The following is a 14,307-nucleotide window of genomic DNA, read 5'->3' as shown; positions in this document are numbered from 1 at the left end:
ACCTCATCTCCAAGCCTAGAAAGCATGGTCAGGACCACACTTGATTCTCTTCAAACCAGCAGTCGCCCTGTGGCCCGAGGCATGAGTGGCAAGCACAAGACAAACTCACCCTCACACAGCCTCCACCAGCGAACACAAGAACTATAGACTGCCTCCCCCATGCCCATACCCCCCCATGGCTGGACTGCAGCCCTGCCCTCTGCCCTCCAGGGCTCCTGGGCCTGCCTTTACCTGTCTGGGCGGGTGGGTCACAGTGCCCAGAGCTGAGCTGCCTGAAGGTGTGAGGGCCTACCTCACAGGATCTTTCTCCCTGAACAGAAGGAAGGACCAGAGTCAATATGGAGACATAGAACTTGTGTGTGTAGGGCTCTCCTCTCCCTCCTGTTCCCCCTGTGCCCCTCCCCAGCCAACCCTGCAGCACCCTCCAGCAATTGGTGTCTCATTGTCACATTAGTTTGCCCAGGTAACTGGGTGCCAAGGAGTTAAGAGGTAACCAGACTAGGTTTGGCCAGGTGGTCCCTAGATTTGACCTCTCTCTCTGGTCAGGAGGTCTAGGACTATTTTTTATGCAAGCAAGGCAGCTACTTGGAAGTCAGTTGGTTCCCCCATTCAAATCTCCTCAGCCATCACTGAGTGATTACAAACAAACAGCCACATCTTACTAAGCCTAAGGTTATTTGGAATTACTGTCTAAGAAAAGTTTGGGAGATGGGAGCAGTAACACACGCCTTTAATCCCAGCATTCAGGAAGGAGAGGTAAGCAGATCTGAGCAGTTAAAGCCAGCCTACTCTGCATAGCAAGTTCCAGGACAACATAGTGAGACCCCCTAAAACAAAGGAAGGAAGGAAAGAGAAAGGACATTCTAGGGAAGCATAAAAGCATCCATTGAGTGTGCATCTCTAGAGTACACATCCCACATCCCAAGAGTATGCATCCCAGGAGTATGCATCCCAGGAGTAGGCATCTCAGGAGTATGCATCTCAGGAGTATGCATCCCAGGAGTATGCATCGCATCTCAGGAGTATGCATCGCATCCCAGGAGTATGCATCCCAGGAGTATGCATCTCAGGAGTATGCATCGCATCTCAGGAGTATGCATCCCAGGAGTATGCATCTCAGGAGTATGCATCTCAGGAGTATGCATCTCAGGAGTATGCATCTCAGGAATATGCATCCCAGGAGTATGCATCTCAGGAGTATGCATCGCATCTCAGGAGTATGCATCCCAGGAGTATGCATCTCAGGAATATGCATCCCAGGAGTATGCATCCCAGGAGTATGCATCGCATCTCAGGAGTATGCATCCCAGGAGTATGCATCGCATCTCAGGAGTATGCATCCCAGGAGTATGCATCGCATCCCAGGAGTATGCATCTCAGGAGTATGCATCTCAGGAGTATGCATCTCAGGAGTATGCATCGCATCTCAGGAGTATGCATCTCAGGAGTATGCATCCCAGGAGTATGCATCTCAGGAGTATGCATCGCATCTCAGGAGTATGCATCTCAGGAGTATGCATCTCAGGAGTATGCATCTCAGGAGTATGCATCCCAGGAGTATGCATCGCATCCCAGGAGTATGCATCCCAGGAGTACCGCTAGCATTAACAGGCTAGCACCGGCCCAGCAGTTAGGTTCCACTGAACTTCCCAGCAACCTTGTAAACACTGTCAACAACTCCAGGGTCAGGGGTCACGGTACATATTTACCCTTCCATACTGACTGAGGGCAAGTTGGTAAGGGCACCCTCCATCCAGTGGGCCCTGAATCTCCAGATCCGTGGAGATCTTTTTTGCCCTTTGTTTTCACTAGGAGTGAGAGATGATGTCAGGATGTCTCTCATGCTAGGGATTCAATGGGCAGGCACATAATGTCTTACACACAGGTAATAGAGAGATAGTGCTTTACTTTTTCAGTGTTTTTAGGGGCATAGAGGTCCCTTATTATTCAAAAGACTTTGGTAAGTAGGGAAGCAACCATCTAGAATAATACACAACTTTGCCCTCCCCCCCCCCCAAAAAAAGCCACATGGCTGCCACCTAGGGAAGAGTTAACTTTCTGGCCACTGGAGACTGCGTCCTGCGCGCAGGGCCTGCCCAGCCAATGGTACTCAGTGTTGATGATGTCATGCTCCTCCTGCGCCTTCTATTGGGGACTGGACAGCGAATCCTACTGGAGGTTCAGGCAACTGAGCTGCAGAGCCGGTTGCTGGCAGGGAAGGGGGGGGGGCAACAACAGAGCAAATCAACCCAGACCGGCGCCTGCCGCCTCCCTCAGCTCCCTGTCCCTTCTACAGAAGGTCCTCCTGGGGACCGCCGCAGAAGCAAAGCAGCACAGCATGGGTCCAGAAGAGAGGGCAAGGCCTCCCTCTCCCACCTAACCTGCCCACCACACAAGGAGTGACAATGGCAAGGACCCACACACACACAGACACACAGACATGCACACACAGGCACACACACAGACACGCATGCACACACACACAGACACACAGGCGCGCACACACAGACACACACGCACACACACACAGACACAGACACACACGCACACACACACAGACACACACGCACACACACGCATGCACACACAGACACAGACACACACGCACACACAGACACAGACACACACGCGCACACACACAGACACACACGCACACGCGTTTCCTTGATGCCACCCTCCCTGCCCCTGACTCTCCTTCACCTGCCCGAGGACTGAAGGTCTGTGTCGGAGCTGCTGCCCACAAGTGCCCCATCCACTCTGCTGGGCTCTCTGGAAGGGAAGAGCAGGGAAAAGAACTGTAGGCTGTGCTCGGCTCCCGTAGCACCCTCTCTTTACAGCCTAACAGGCTGGTGGCTCCAACCCTGCACCACCGGCTCTGAGAGAGACCCTTGCAGGGTGTCCTCCAAATCCCCCCTCCCCGACCAGCTAGAGCCCCAGGCAGCCACTGCTCACCCTTGGCTTATCCGTAGCCCTCCCTGGAAGATCCCCCCCACCCGCAACCCCGATGCCCAGCCCCGCCAGTCTCTCACGGTTCGACCCGGTTGCCAAATCTGCGGCGCCACAGCATGGCCAAGCTGAGCAGGAAGAGGGTGGTGCACATAGCTCAGCTGCCCCATCCCCCCTGAAGACCAACTCTGCGGAAGAAGGCCACAGGTGAGGGGCCACAATGGCCAGGGCCACAATGGCCAAGGCCACCTCTCTCGAGCCACTGGGCTGTTTCCTGAAGTTCCTGGGGGCGGATTAGGAGGTTCAAGCTGATTATAGCGGAGTCAGCAGCACTGACCTTGTAAGGAGAGATTAAACTCACCAGGCCCAAGATCTCCCCTCTAGTGGCAGAGTAAGCCAGCCTCCTCCAAGACCTGCAAGGTGGCTCTGAGCGCCTATCCAGAAGGTTCTACCCAGAGCATCCACTACTGCCTGGGCTCCGGCCTCAAGGGCAGGTAGTGCAATCAAGTGAGTTACTTCCACACAGTGCTGAAGGCACCTGCAGAGCTGGGGGGGGGGGACTGTAAGCATCCAAGACAGCTTCAAAGAGGATCTGGGGCCTGGCAGAGTGACAAGGACCTGTAAGCCACTGCGGAAGGGGCAGGGTCTCAAGTTCAAAGCCCAGCTGAGCTATACAGACAGTAGCCAGCCTGGGAAACCTAATGACAGTGTCTCAAAGAGGCTCCGTGGTAGGGTGCTCACCTGGCATTCCAGGGCCCGAGTTCAATCCCCAGTACTGGAGAGAAGGAGAGTGAGCGAGCCCGGGGGGTACTGGAGAAGGCTGCACCCTCAGCCAGCTCTGCCTGGCTGCTGGCATGAAAACATGCAGGACTCTTCAGTGACCCAGGCTGTGAGTGAGGCAGAGCAGAGAAGGGAAGAGGAGTGGGTGGCGATGCCAGGAAGACCAGGGGGAGCAGAGCATGCCTGCGAGCCTGGCTCCCCCTCCCCTCCCCCAGCCCATTTTTCTCATTTGCTCTCCCTTTCCAGTAAAAGGCAGAGTTGAGGTGTGCACTCACAGATGTGAACGGTGAATTCTGTCTTATATAACTACCTTATATAATTTAGATATAAATCAGAAGCTTATCAATTATGTGCCGGAGGAGAAGATGAAAACCAATAGAAATATCCTTCGCACACCCCACCTGACCTCCTAGGCAGCTGCTTGAGTCTGCAGGAGTCAGCCAGGCAGGGCTGGGACCTGAACCTACACTGTCCCCCATCCCCTCTAAGACCTTCGGTCAGTTTTCCATCCCTAACTAAGATGGGAGGTGAGGCCTCCTGCCCAGGAGTCCCGTCACACACCCCAACACTGAGCTTCAGGGGGGCCCTGCTGAACTTGCAAAGGTTCTTGGGTTCTTGTGACTTCCATGACTGAACCTTAATGTCTGATTTTATTTTCTAGATTTTTACATTTTTGTTATTATGTGCGTGTGTGTGTGTGTGTGTGTGTGTGTGTGTGTGTGTGTGTGTGTGTTCCTGTGAGACAGACATAGAGAGACAGAGAGAGAGGAGGTCAGAGGACAAGTTGTAAGAGTCCTTTCCTTCCCCCATGCAGGTCCCAGGGATGGGACTCAGATCATCAAGGCTTTGGAAGTGAGTGAGCACCTTTAAAGCCTTTATATCAACGGGAGGCAAAGTTGAAGAAGAGAGCCACCTCCTGGGCGACAGGACTCCCCACCTCACTCCTGAACACCTCCCTCTCTGTGTCAGGACAGCCAGGCCCTTGTGGTCTCAGAGTTCCTGCTGTCTATGCCCAGGCCTGAACAACTTCTGGCAGGATGAAATTCCCGGGGCCCTCTGCCCCAATGTCACCCTCTCTGTGAGCAGTCTACCATGAAGGATTTGCCTTCTGGTGCTCAGACTGAATCGTTGACGGTGACAGATGTCTCCACTGTCCTATGCCTTATGACTTCTGGCTCCCCAGATCTGATGCCACTGCCTCTTTATGGAACTTCACCAAGGCCAGGGCCACAGTTCAGGACGGACCGTGTCTGGTTCTTACCTGCCTGTCGTTAATGGGCACTCGGGACTTCCTTCCTGCTTGCCGATATGGGTGGCATTGGTGGAGAGGAAAGGGGGGCGCTGGTCTTTGTTTCCCCAGCCTGGACATGTGTTCAACTTCAGAGAGTCAGCAGGACCGGCAGATGGGAAGGAAGACTACCCATAGCCCTAAACCTGCCAGAACTTGGGGTCCTCAGGTCTGAGAATAGTGCCTGGGACCCAGTCTCAGGCTCAGGAGCAGTGAGGCTACAGCGGAAGGCCAGCTTTGTCTCCCGTTCGTGTCCTCTCCAGCAGGAGGCAATGCCTGGGTGTGTTTGACTTTGAGTCGGTTCCCCACCGAGTGAAGGGTAAGCACACGCGCAGGTCCAGACACCGCGCACCGAGAGCCGGGTCCTTGCGCCCCCAGCCCCGCACTAGCCCGGGGGACGCACTCCGGAGCAGCTCGCGCTGCCCCGTGCCGCGTGACCCCCTGGTCCTCCCAGCCCCTTCTGCACACTGGCCACACCTACCTCTCCCAGCGAGGACCGCGTTGGCCTTGCTGGCGGGTGGGTAGGCAGGCGGGCAGACGCCAGCCCGCGACGCCCCCATCCCGAGCCCAGCCTTCTTCACCTTGCCAGAACTGGTTCCCCAACACAGGACTGGAGATTTGGAACCGAGTCATTTTTTAAAACATCTTTCTTCCCAGCAGACCACATCCCCGCCCCCAGCTCGCAGTCCCCCGCCCTCCGCACATACACCCTGCACACACGCGCGCGCGCGCAGACACACACACACACACACACACACACACACACCCGACGCGCACAGACACACACGCTCGCTCCCTCCCTCCGGCGCTCTACTCCGCGCCCTCCCGCCAGCCCGCCTCGCACGCACCGGCCTCGGCTCGGGCTCCCCGCTCCCGCCGCCTAGCGAAGCCGCGCTGGGCTCCGAGCTGCCGCTCATGGAGAAAGTGCCCGGCGACATGGAGAGAGAGCGCAGGGAGCGGAGCGAGGAGCTGTCCGAGGCGGAGAGGAAGGCGGTGCAGGCTACGTGGGCCCGGCTGTATGCCAACTGCGAGGACGTGGGGGTGGCCATCCTGGTGAGGTAGGTGTCGCTCCCGGCTTGGCGGGGCCCAGGACAGGGAGGGTGACAGCGGCCACTGGCAGAGGCGGGCTCGGCCCGCTGCTGCGAGCTCCGGAGCCACCTCCCCAGCGACTGGGGACGGGTCATGGTGCTGCCGGTGCCTTGGGGCGATGGAAACCTTAGCCGATTCCTTCCTGACTTGGGGCCTGGGGCTCACAAGGAGCTACACGCGGGAGGACACTTGGCCCCCCTGGCCTTGGAACTCACCCATCTCAGTCCGGCTTCCTCATGAGTGACCCTAGTGACCCAACTAAGATGTACGGCTCTGGCATCTGACCAGCCCCTCAAAGGGAATGGTAGGGGCTCCTCATTTTATAGCGGGCAGGGAAACTGAGGTTCAGGAAAGGGTTTCAAGAGGAAACCCCGTGTCCAGCTCGGCCCTGTGGGAGAGTACAGTATGCACAGAGCAGGGGCTAGAGGTCAAGAGACCCGGCTGCCCAGTTGCCCTGCTTGGGCCCCAAAAGTGAGGCCAGTGCAAGCTGCAGGTGAGACCGTGAGTGAAGCCACTGAGCTTCTAGGATGCAATCCTGCTGGAGTTTGTTAGGGCTTTCCTTTTTTTAGGGGGGACAGATTTCAGGAGACAGAGCTCCACTCCGGACCCTGTATCCAGGTAGTAGTGTCTGTCCCCAGTATGTCTGAGGACCCCCACCCTAAGTGATGCTGCATTTACACACCTGCACACTTGTGCAGCCCCACAAGCCAGAGGCTGACTCTACCTACAAACCATATCTATAGACTCTGCCCACACATGCTCGACCCAGGGGCACACACAGCAGCGGCACCACATTCACTCACCCAGGGCCCCCATTCTTGGCAGGGGGAGACTGTCAAATCACCAGAAGAGCAGAGCAGCTGCTACAGTTGTATCCAGCTGTGAAGATAGGGAGACTCCTGGGGAGGTCAGACAGCTGTTGTGCGGATCGGCTCTCCAGCCCTGGCCCCTTCTCTGGCTCTTTCTCTCGCCTTCTGCCTCTGCCTCCTGCAGAACTTGTCGGTATGCCTGGATTCCAACTCAGAAGTAGATTGCGGGAGGAAAAGAGCAGAAGTATTCTCGATGAGTCGGGGAGGGTCTCCGAGGGAGTGGAAGGGGCGACTATTTCAGAGTTCTCACGCCCAGGAGCACTGCCGATTCCTGGGTGGCGGGAACCAGGGAAGGCCACTGGGGTCCTGAAGCTGCAGACAGATTGGCAGCGTGGGCGCCCACACACAAGTACACAGTGGGGAGTGGCGCCTCAGACGAGCCAGTCTGCAGCCCCAGAGGAGAGCCAGTCTCTCAGCCCACAACGTAGAGAGCACCAAGGGACAAGACAAGGCCCGTAGGACCTGGAGATGCTCTGTGCAGGCCTTGCTATCATCAGTGAGTTGCTCCCCCAGGGATAGGGGAAGAGGAACAGAAGAAGGGCAGAGTCTAAGAGGAGGACTCACTCTGTACCCTGGGAGCCTTCTTTATTACATCCCCTGACACCCAGGGACCGGTCCGGATTGCCGTGCTTCCCAACACCTCACTTCACCTAACTCCATGCCTGTATTGATCCAAGCCAGCCTGGGCCAGCACTGTATCAGCCATCATCCCCTGTGGCTCCAGACGCTACCGACTCTCCTGTGGCTGTCTGCCCTAGGACTGGACAACACCCTTAGTGTCTCATAGCATCACGGGCCCATCTGTAGGTCCTGGTCACAAACTCATGTTTTGACAAACCCAACATATTCATCCACAGGACCAGGCACCCTGATCACCCCACCCCGATGCCTGCCCTGCCTGCACGGCAGGGGGCAAGGGGGAGGCTGGCCACCAGCAGGAGTTCTGGCAGATATCTGGTAAAAGAGGAGGAACCAGCTGCCTTAGGGTCTGAGGCAGACCCTGTCCCTGTCAGAGAGGAGCCTGAGAAGGGAACACCGCCCTCCCCACTGGTTGTAACGCTGGTACCTTCCCCCTCACGCGCAGAGGAGCCTATTTCAGGCTCTTGGAAGCCCAGATGCCTCTGGGAGCTGAGAAACTCCCCAAGACTAGCTGCTGAGGTTTCTCCCTGGCAGCTCAAGCCAGCCAGGGAGGGGTGGGAGGAAACACAGGCTGGAGGGGAAGCCAGGGTGACTCAAGGCCCCTGCTTCCTGGGAAGGGTCCTCCCTCAGGGCCACACACACACACACACACACACACAGGGTGCTGCCGTGTTGAGGCAAGAGGCTCACATGTGCTCAGGACCCGTCCGGCTAGTAGCGCTGAAGTCTGGTCCATTCCTTAGCTACCTCTTAGGCAGTTCCCTATCTGTAAGATGGGGAGTAAAGCAGTCCTCTGATAATGAATGCTCAATGAGTGTTCCCTGGGCTGTCCTCCTCGGGGAAAGCAAGCAATAGTTTCTAGGCTGTGGCAACTAGATACTGTAAGAGATGACTTGCAAATGGTAACATACTATATCACCTCCCCCCCACACACACACTGTTTTTTGTTTGGGTTCCTCTCCCCGCCCCCCCCGCAAATGTGAAAAACAAAAATGGCTGAGATGGGTGTGCATTATTTTGTGTAGGGGTGGGTACATGTTAGTACACATTAATATGTCATGGCGAGCATGTGGAAATCACATTACAGCTGTCCGGAGTCGGTTCTCTCCGTCCGCTTGTTGAGGGAGTTGTCTCTTGTTTCTGCCACTATGCTGTGTCCTAGGGACCCTGTCTCGCCGCCTAGGAGTGCTGGGGTTACTGCACTGAGGTGTCTGTCTTTCCTCCTGTGTCCGTCATTACAAAGCTTCCAGAGGAGTCCTGTGCGTTTCCGGGGCCCACTACCACCTTGTTCCATACCCACTCACCTCTGAAGAAGCCAGCTTCGAAGCTTTTCTCGACAGACAGGAAGGGGGTCATAAAGTGTCTGTCCAAGGTCCCACTCAGCATCCAAGCAGGTCCCTGTCCTTCTCCACATGGATGGTGCCCTGGCCACCCAGTCAGAACCTTCCTGCCAAGAGCAGCTCCCGTCCCTGGAAGGCTGGGCCAGCCAGATGTTCTGTGTCTCTCTCCCTCACACCAGACTCTCAGGCCTGAGCCACAAGCTGTGAGCTTCCTCTGATGCCTCAGAGGGACAGCCAGAGGGTGATGACACCCAAGGACACCCAGGTCGGAGTATCTTACACGCTTTCCGAGGAACCATTAAATGAAGTCGTTTCTCATCAGGTCCCAGCTAGGGGGCCCATAGGCCGGGGTAATGGGTCAAAGCAATTGTGAGGCTCTGCCTCCGCTGATGGTTGGGGTTTGGTCCAACAGACTGAAAGGGCACCAATGGCCATGTTGGGAAGGCCACACTGGGGGCCAGAGAGGGGCAGGTCTAACATGGGGACATAGGGGATGTGTCAGGTAACGCACTTCACAGGGAGGAAGGCTGGGCAGTGGTAAGTGCAGCTGTTGGACTGGGACAGAGGACTCTGGGCAGAAGCTATGGAAACATGACGGTAGGGGCAGGTTCACAAGAACCCTGGGGCATCTGAAATGGGTGTCAAACTAGGAGGCCACGGGTGAACGTTTTACGTAGGAGAATGACATAACGAAAGAAACAAATGTAGATAAACGAGAGAAGAAAATGGCCAATGCTAGGACAGTCCAAATTCAGCTTCTAGGGGATTTTTCTGGGGGTGAGGTGGTCCATGTCTCCGATCCCATCATTTGAGAGACAGAGGATGTCCATGAGTTCAAGACCTCACAGTTATTTGCAAACCATACCACAAAGGCAAAATCGGTTAAGTTAGATCGACCAATCAACGTTTGCCGCATCAAGGAGGGAGAGGCTGCGGTGGGAGAGAAGGGTATCTCTCATCAACTCTTCACTGAGTGAGCACAGATGGGCCTCACTTCGTTCACAAGGAAGGCTCTCGCTAAGGACGCTGTCTTAACTGAGCCCTGTATGCGGTGGACACCTTGCTCATGAAAAGCCTCTCCCTTTAATACTCACAGTCCCCACGGTGTGGGAATGCCAATGTCCGTTTTAGGGATAAGGCATCCGAGGTTTAGACAAGATCAATCATGGGCACTCGCCTAGGAAGCAGCAGGCCCTGGATCCAATCCCCAGCACTGAGAGAAAACTTAACTAAGATACTAAACGGGGGCATTGTGCATGTCTGTAATCCCAGCACTCAGGAGGCAGGACAGTAGGAATGTGTGAGTTTCAAAGCCAGACTGACCTACACAGATCCAGGCCAACCAGGGATGCGTGGCAAGTCCTTGTCTCAAAAAAAAAAAAAAAAAAAGAGAGAGAGTAAGACATAGTAAAGGAGGGTAAGTGGCTCACACTTGAGAGGCTGAGGCAAGATTGCTTGAGCCCAGGAGTTCAGCATCACCATGGGCAGCATAATGAATCTTCAATAAAACCCAAAACAATTGCTGGGCAGTGGTGGCGCACGCCTTTAATCCCAGCACTCGGGAGGCAGAGGCAGGCGGATCTCTTCAGTTCGAGGCCAGCCTGGTCTACAGAGTGAGTTTCAGGACAGCCAGGGTGACACAAAGAAACCCTGTATGGAAAAATAAAAAACCAACCTAAAACAATTGTTCCACGATTCCAGAACCTCTCTCTCTCTGGGTGACCAGAGCAGGCCTCAGTGGGGTGTAGGTTCAGACAGCACTCCATAAGCAAGGCAGACGGTGGCCTGGCACAAGAGGCTGCCAGCCTCAACAGGTCCAGCAGGTGGTTCTCGCAGGGCCTGGCCAGAGGGAGAGCCTGGGACTGAAGGACAGCTCTGTATGAGAGAGAAAACCATTCCCAGCATGCATGCATCTCCAACCCCTCCTCCATCTTGTCCCCCCACGGGACTCCGAGGAAGCCCCCTGCTTCAGCGCTCACCCCTTCCTCCTGCCAGGTTCTTCGTGAACTTCCCATCAGCCAAGCAGTACTTCAGCCAGTTCAGACACATGGAGGACCCCTTGGAGATGGAGAGGAGCCCCCAGCTGCGGAAGCATGCCTGCAGAGTCATGGGGGCCCTCAACACTGTCGTGGAGAATCTGCACGACCCAGACAAGGTGTCCTCCGTGCTTGCCCTGGTCGGCAAAGCACATGCCCTCAAGCACAAGGTGGAACCTGTGTACTTCAAGGTGCGTCCTTCCTTCCGTTTGCCCTGGTCCAGAGCCCCCAGCTCACTGGGCCACAGCTCCCTGTGGCTCTGGGAGGGCTCCCTGAGTAGCAGAGATGGCCACTGTGCTGCCAGCCTGTTCCCTAGGAGAGGCTGTGCCAGGAGGGACTGCACCGCAGTAGGAGAGAAAGGTGGTCCCAGTGCAGACCCTGTCCTGAGAGCATGATCTCCAGCAGCCACCACACAGGCCAATGCGGGCTGTCAGGGATCCTGGGGACTGTGGGAGGCAGGGTGCCCAGGCGTTTACCCCCTTCCCTCCTTTGCCCCCAGATTCTCTCTGGGGTCATTCTGGAGGTGATCGCCGAGGAGTTTGCCAATGACTTCCCTCCTGAGACGCAGAAAGCCTGGGCCAAGCTGCGTGGTCTCATCTACAGCCATGTGACCGCTGCCTACAAGGAAGTGGGCTGGGTACAGCAGGTCCCCAACACCGCCACGTGAGGAGGGGGTGCGGGTGGGCTGGGCAGCCTCTCCGCTGCGCCCTCTCCTGTCCCCTAGGCTTCCCATCTCTCCCAGGGACCAGGGACTGGCTGCTGGGCAGGAACCGTTCAGGCAAGCAGACACAGGAGTCTGATACACTTAAAGGCAGGCACAACACAAAGGGCCCTGTGACTTCAGGCCGCTTCTGTCCAGCCCCTGCTCTCGGCTGCACAGAACTGAGAGCTCCAAGCAGATCTGTCTGGGCAGTGCCTCTCCGTGCCTGGAGCAGGGATGGCTCAGGTCACCCAAGGCTATGACTGTCTCCCAGTGGGGCGTTGGCTCCTCAGACTCAGAGCAAGCAGTGTGGGCCAACCCCTCCCCAGTACCAATACTGTTCCTCACACTGACCAGGGAGAGCTTCCACACACTGTCTGGAGCCACGATAGTCACCAGGCCCACCGGGACCTACATGGGTGTCACTCACGGGGACAAAACTAGGGGAGGTTTACTTCCAGTCTGACCAGAGGACAGCACCCACTTCTAGGCTCCAACAGGGTGGCTGGACTGACTCAGTGACTCCTGCGGGCGGGCTGGGAGCAGGGCTGGCGATGTGGCTGTGGCGGCTGGGAACACTCAGAACCCCCCTAGACCCCCGGGAGACAGCTGACTCTGGGAGCTGAATGAAAGGGCGGAGGCGGGAACAGGGAACACGAACCAGGGGTCAGCCAGCGGCTTGGGACACGTGTTGTAGAGAAACATTCCCAGCAGTTTCCCATGGAAAAGGCACCATCTCCTCAGGCTCCTCCACGCCCCCCTCCCCGCCCGGTGCCACCTCCGGTTAAGGGGCCTCCCCACCCAGCTCTATAGAGGAGGTCCCTAAGGGCAGGACTACTACCCTCCCTGCCACTGACCAACCAGTCAAGTTGTGCGCCCTCCCCCCACCCCCCACCATCAGCAGCTCCCCAGGAGAGCAGAACAGAGTTCTCAGGAATTGCTGCTTGCAGCCAGGTCAACTCCAGATGTGCACAGCTGGGCCCGGCCTGGCCCAAACCCTGGAGTGAAGGACAGGCAAGAAGAGTTTTACCTGGCGGAGGAGGGCGTTGGCCAGGCTAAAAAAAACTGGCGTTCCCTCCAGCTGCCACTGAGAGGGGTCAGGGAGGAGACCGGGGAGGGGAGACAGAGGAGGGCTCCCCCCACCCCGCTTCTCCCCAGGCAGACTCTGCCGCCCAAGATGAGTTTGTTTACAGCCATGACACAAGACTTCCTGCTTTTGGAGAAAAGAACATTTTACAGGGCCTAGAGGGACTGTGGGGATGAGGGGAACTGGCCAGCGAGCCCCTGTGAATCAGAAACACATGGCTGGAGCCCTCCCCACTCCTGCCCCAGCTGGACCCCAGGGACTTAGTGCTGGCCAAACCCCAAACACCATTTGCCCCTCCTTTGGTCCTAGCAGGCTGGATGGGAGCTGATGATGCCGGGGCCAGACAAGCCAGAGCCACCTCACCTGGGCCCGGGCACCCATTCTGGGCTTCCCCAGCTGTCTCCTGGCATTGCCACCTCATCTCTTGACAGCCTCTATCCCCATCTCTGGTCTCCTGGGGTCTTGGGGTCCTGCAGGACCCAACCTATTGCCAGGACCCCTCTTGCCTCACAGGGTAGGGTGGAGTTTTGGGGCTGACTTCTAGAAGGGCCCTGTCCAACTTCTCTTATCAGGGAAACGCACTGAGCCAGACACCACTGTTTATTGAACTGTCTCTGCTTCAGGGTGTGTGACTCTGTGTGGGTGGAGGGGCGCTGGGGCAGGGGGATGTGACGGCCAGCGAGCTAAAAGGAGTTTCGTGGATGGAAGCCAGGGAGCCCTCTGCTAGGATGAGCAGCACATCTGATTTCCAAACAAATAGAAGCAAGTTCATGTCTGTAAGTCCGTCCATCGCCATGTGGTGTTTGTAAAATGCTTCAGTCAGTTCTCAGCAGACTGGACGCTGGCCACACCCCCTCCTACAAAGGGCAGGCCCAGGCAGCTCCTCTCCTGGGCTACTAGACTAGCTTGAGGTAGCACAGTAGGTTGGAGGTAATGGGGAATTGGGTCTCTCTCTGTGGGAAGTGTCCCATCTCATGATCCCCCAGTCCCGCGGTGTCCCATCCGGCCCCACTGACCCCTGTAACCTGTCACCTTCGTCTCCTGTCTCATCCACAGCCCACCGGCCACACTGCCGTCTTCGGGGCCATAGGACCGCTCCCGGCTCCCCCGTCCCTGGCAGCACTTTGGGCAGAAGGCTGAATTCTGAAGACACTCCTTGACCTTCCATTTCTGAGTGCCAAGAAAGCTGGAGGAACTCTGACTGGACTTCCCGAAAGGAGGCCTTCCTCATGGCCCTGGCCCCCCAGGCTGCTGGGAGGGAGCTGAGCCTAAGCAGTGGAGGGGCTCTTCTGCCTCGCAGCAGGGGGTGTCCTTGTCTTAGCTTTTCTACTTACCGTTAGAGAGGGACCTAGCAAGTGGCCGGTGGGAATCGAGGCCAAGCCTGCGAGTCACTTGGGAAAAGAACTAGCTTCATTCTGCCCACCAGCATGCGGGTTCACGCCACCATCTCTAGAGTATCACGCACACATGTCTACCATATATACAAATATATTCTATATACGATCTCTATATAAATATATATACGTACATATC

The 14,307-nt window shown here is 56.6% G+C and overlaps 1 protein-coding gene across 1 annotated transcript; it reads left to right on the top strand.

Moving 5' to 3' along the window:
• The first annotated feature begins 5,832 nt into the window (after nucleotides 1–5,832).
• Nucleotides 5,833–14,307, top strand: Cygb (cytoglobin). The gene is made up of 4 exons (XM_051181140.1): nucleotides 5,833–6,072; nucleotides 10,947–11,178; nucleotides 11,487–11,650; nucleotides 13,831–14,307. The coding sequence occupies exons 1-4, from the start codon at nucleotides 5,930–5,932 to the stop codon at nucleotides 13,862–13,864; spliced, it is 573 nt and encodes a 190-aa protein (XP_051037097.1). The 5' UTR covers nucleotides 5,833–5,929; the 3' UTR covers nucleotides 13,865–14,307.

The sequence above is a fragment of the Phodopus roborovskii genome, unplaced genomic scaffold (assembly GCF_943737965.1).
Source record: "Phodopus roborovskii unplaced genomic scaffold, PHOROB, whole genome shotgun sequence".
Taxonomy (NCBI): domain Eukaryota; kingdom Metazoa; phylum Chordata; class Mammalia; order Rodentia; family Cricetidae; genus Phodopus; species Phodopus roborovskii.
The sequence above is the reverse complement of the archived record's forward strand: the minus strand, read 5'-3'. Positions and strand labels throughout refer to the sequence as shown.

Bases quoted from the DNA above. Each gene is read 5' to 3' on its own strand.
- Cygb (XM_051181140.1), top strand. From the start codon at position 5,930: ATGGAGAAAGTGCCCGGCGACATGGAGAGAGAGCGCAGGGAGCGGAGC. The intron at 6,073-10,946 runs GTAGGTGTCGCT...TCCTCCTGCCAG, and splicing joins GGGGTGGCCATCCTGGTGAG to GTTCTTCGTGAACTTCCCAT. The intron at 11,651-13,830 runs GTGAGGAGGGGG...TCTCATCCACAG, and splicing joins CAGGTCCCCAACACCGCCAC to CCCACCGGCCACACTGCCGT.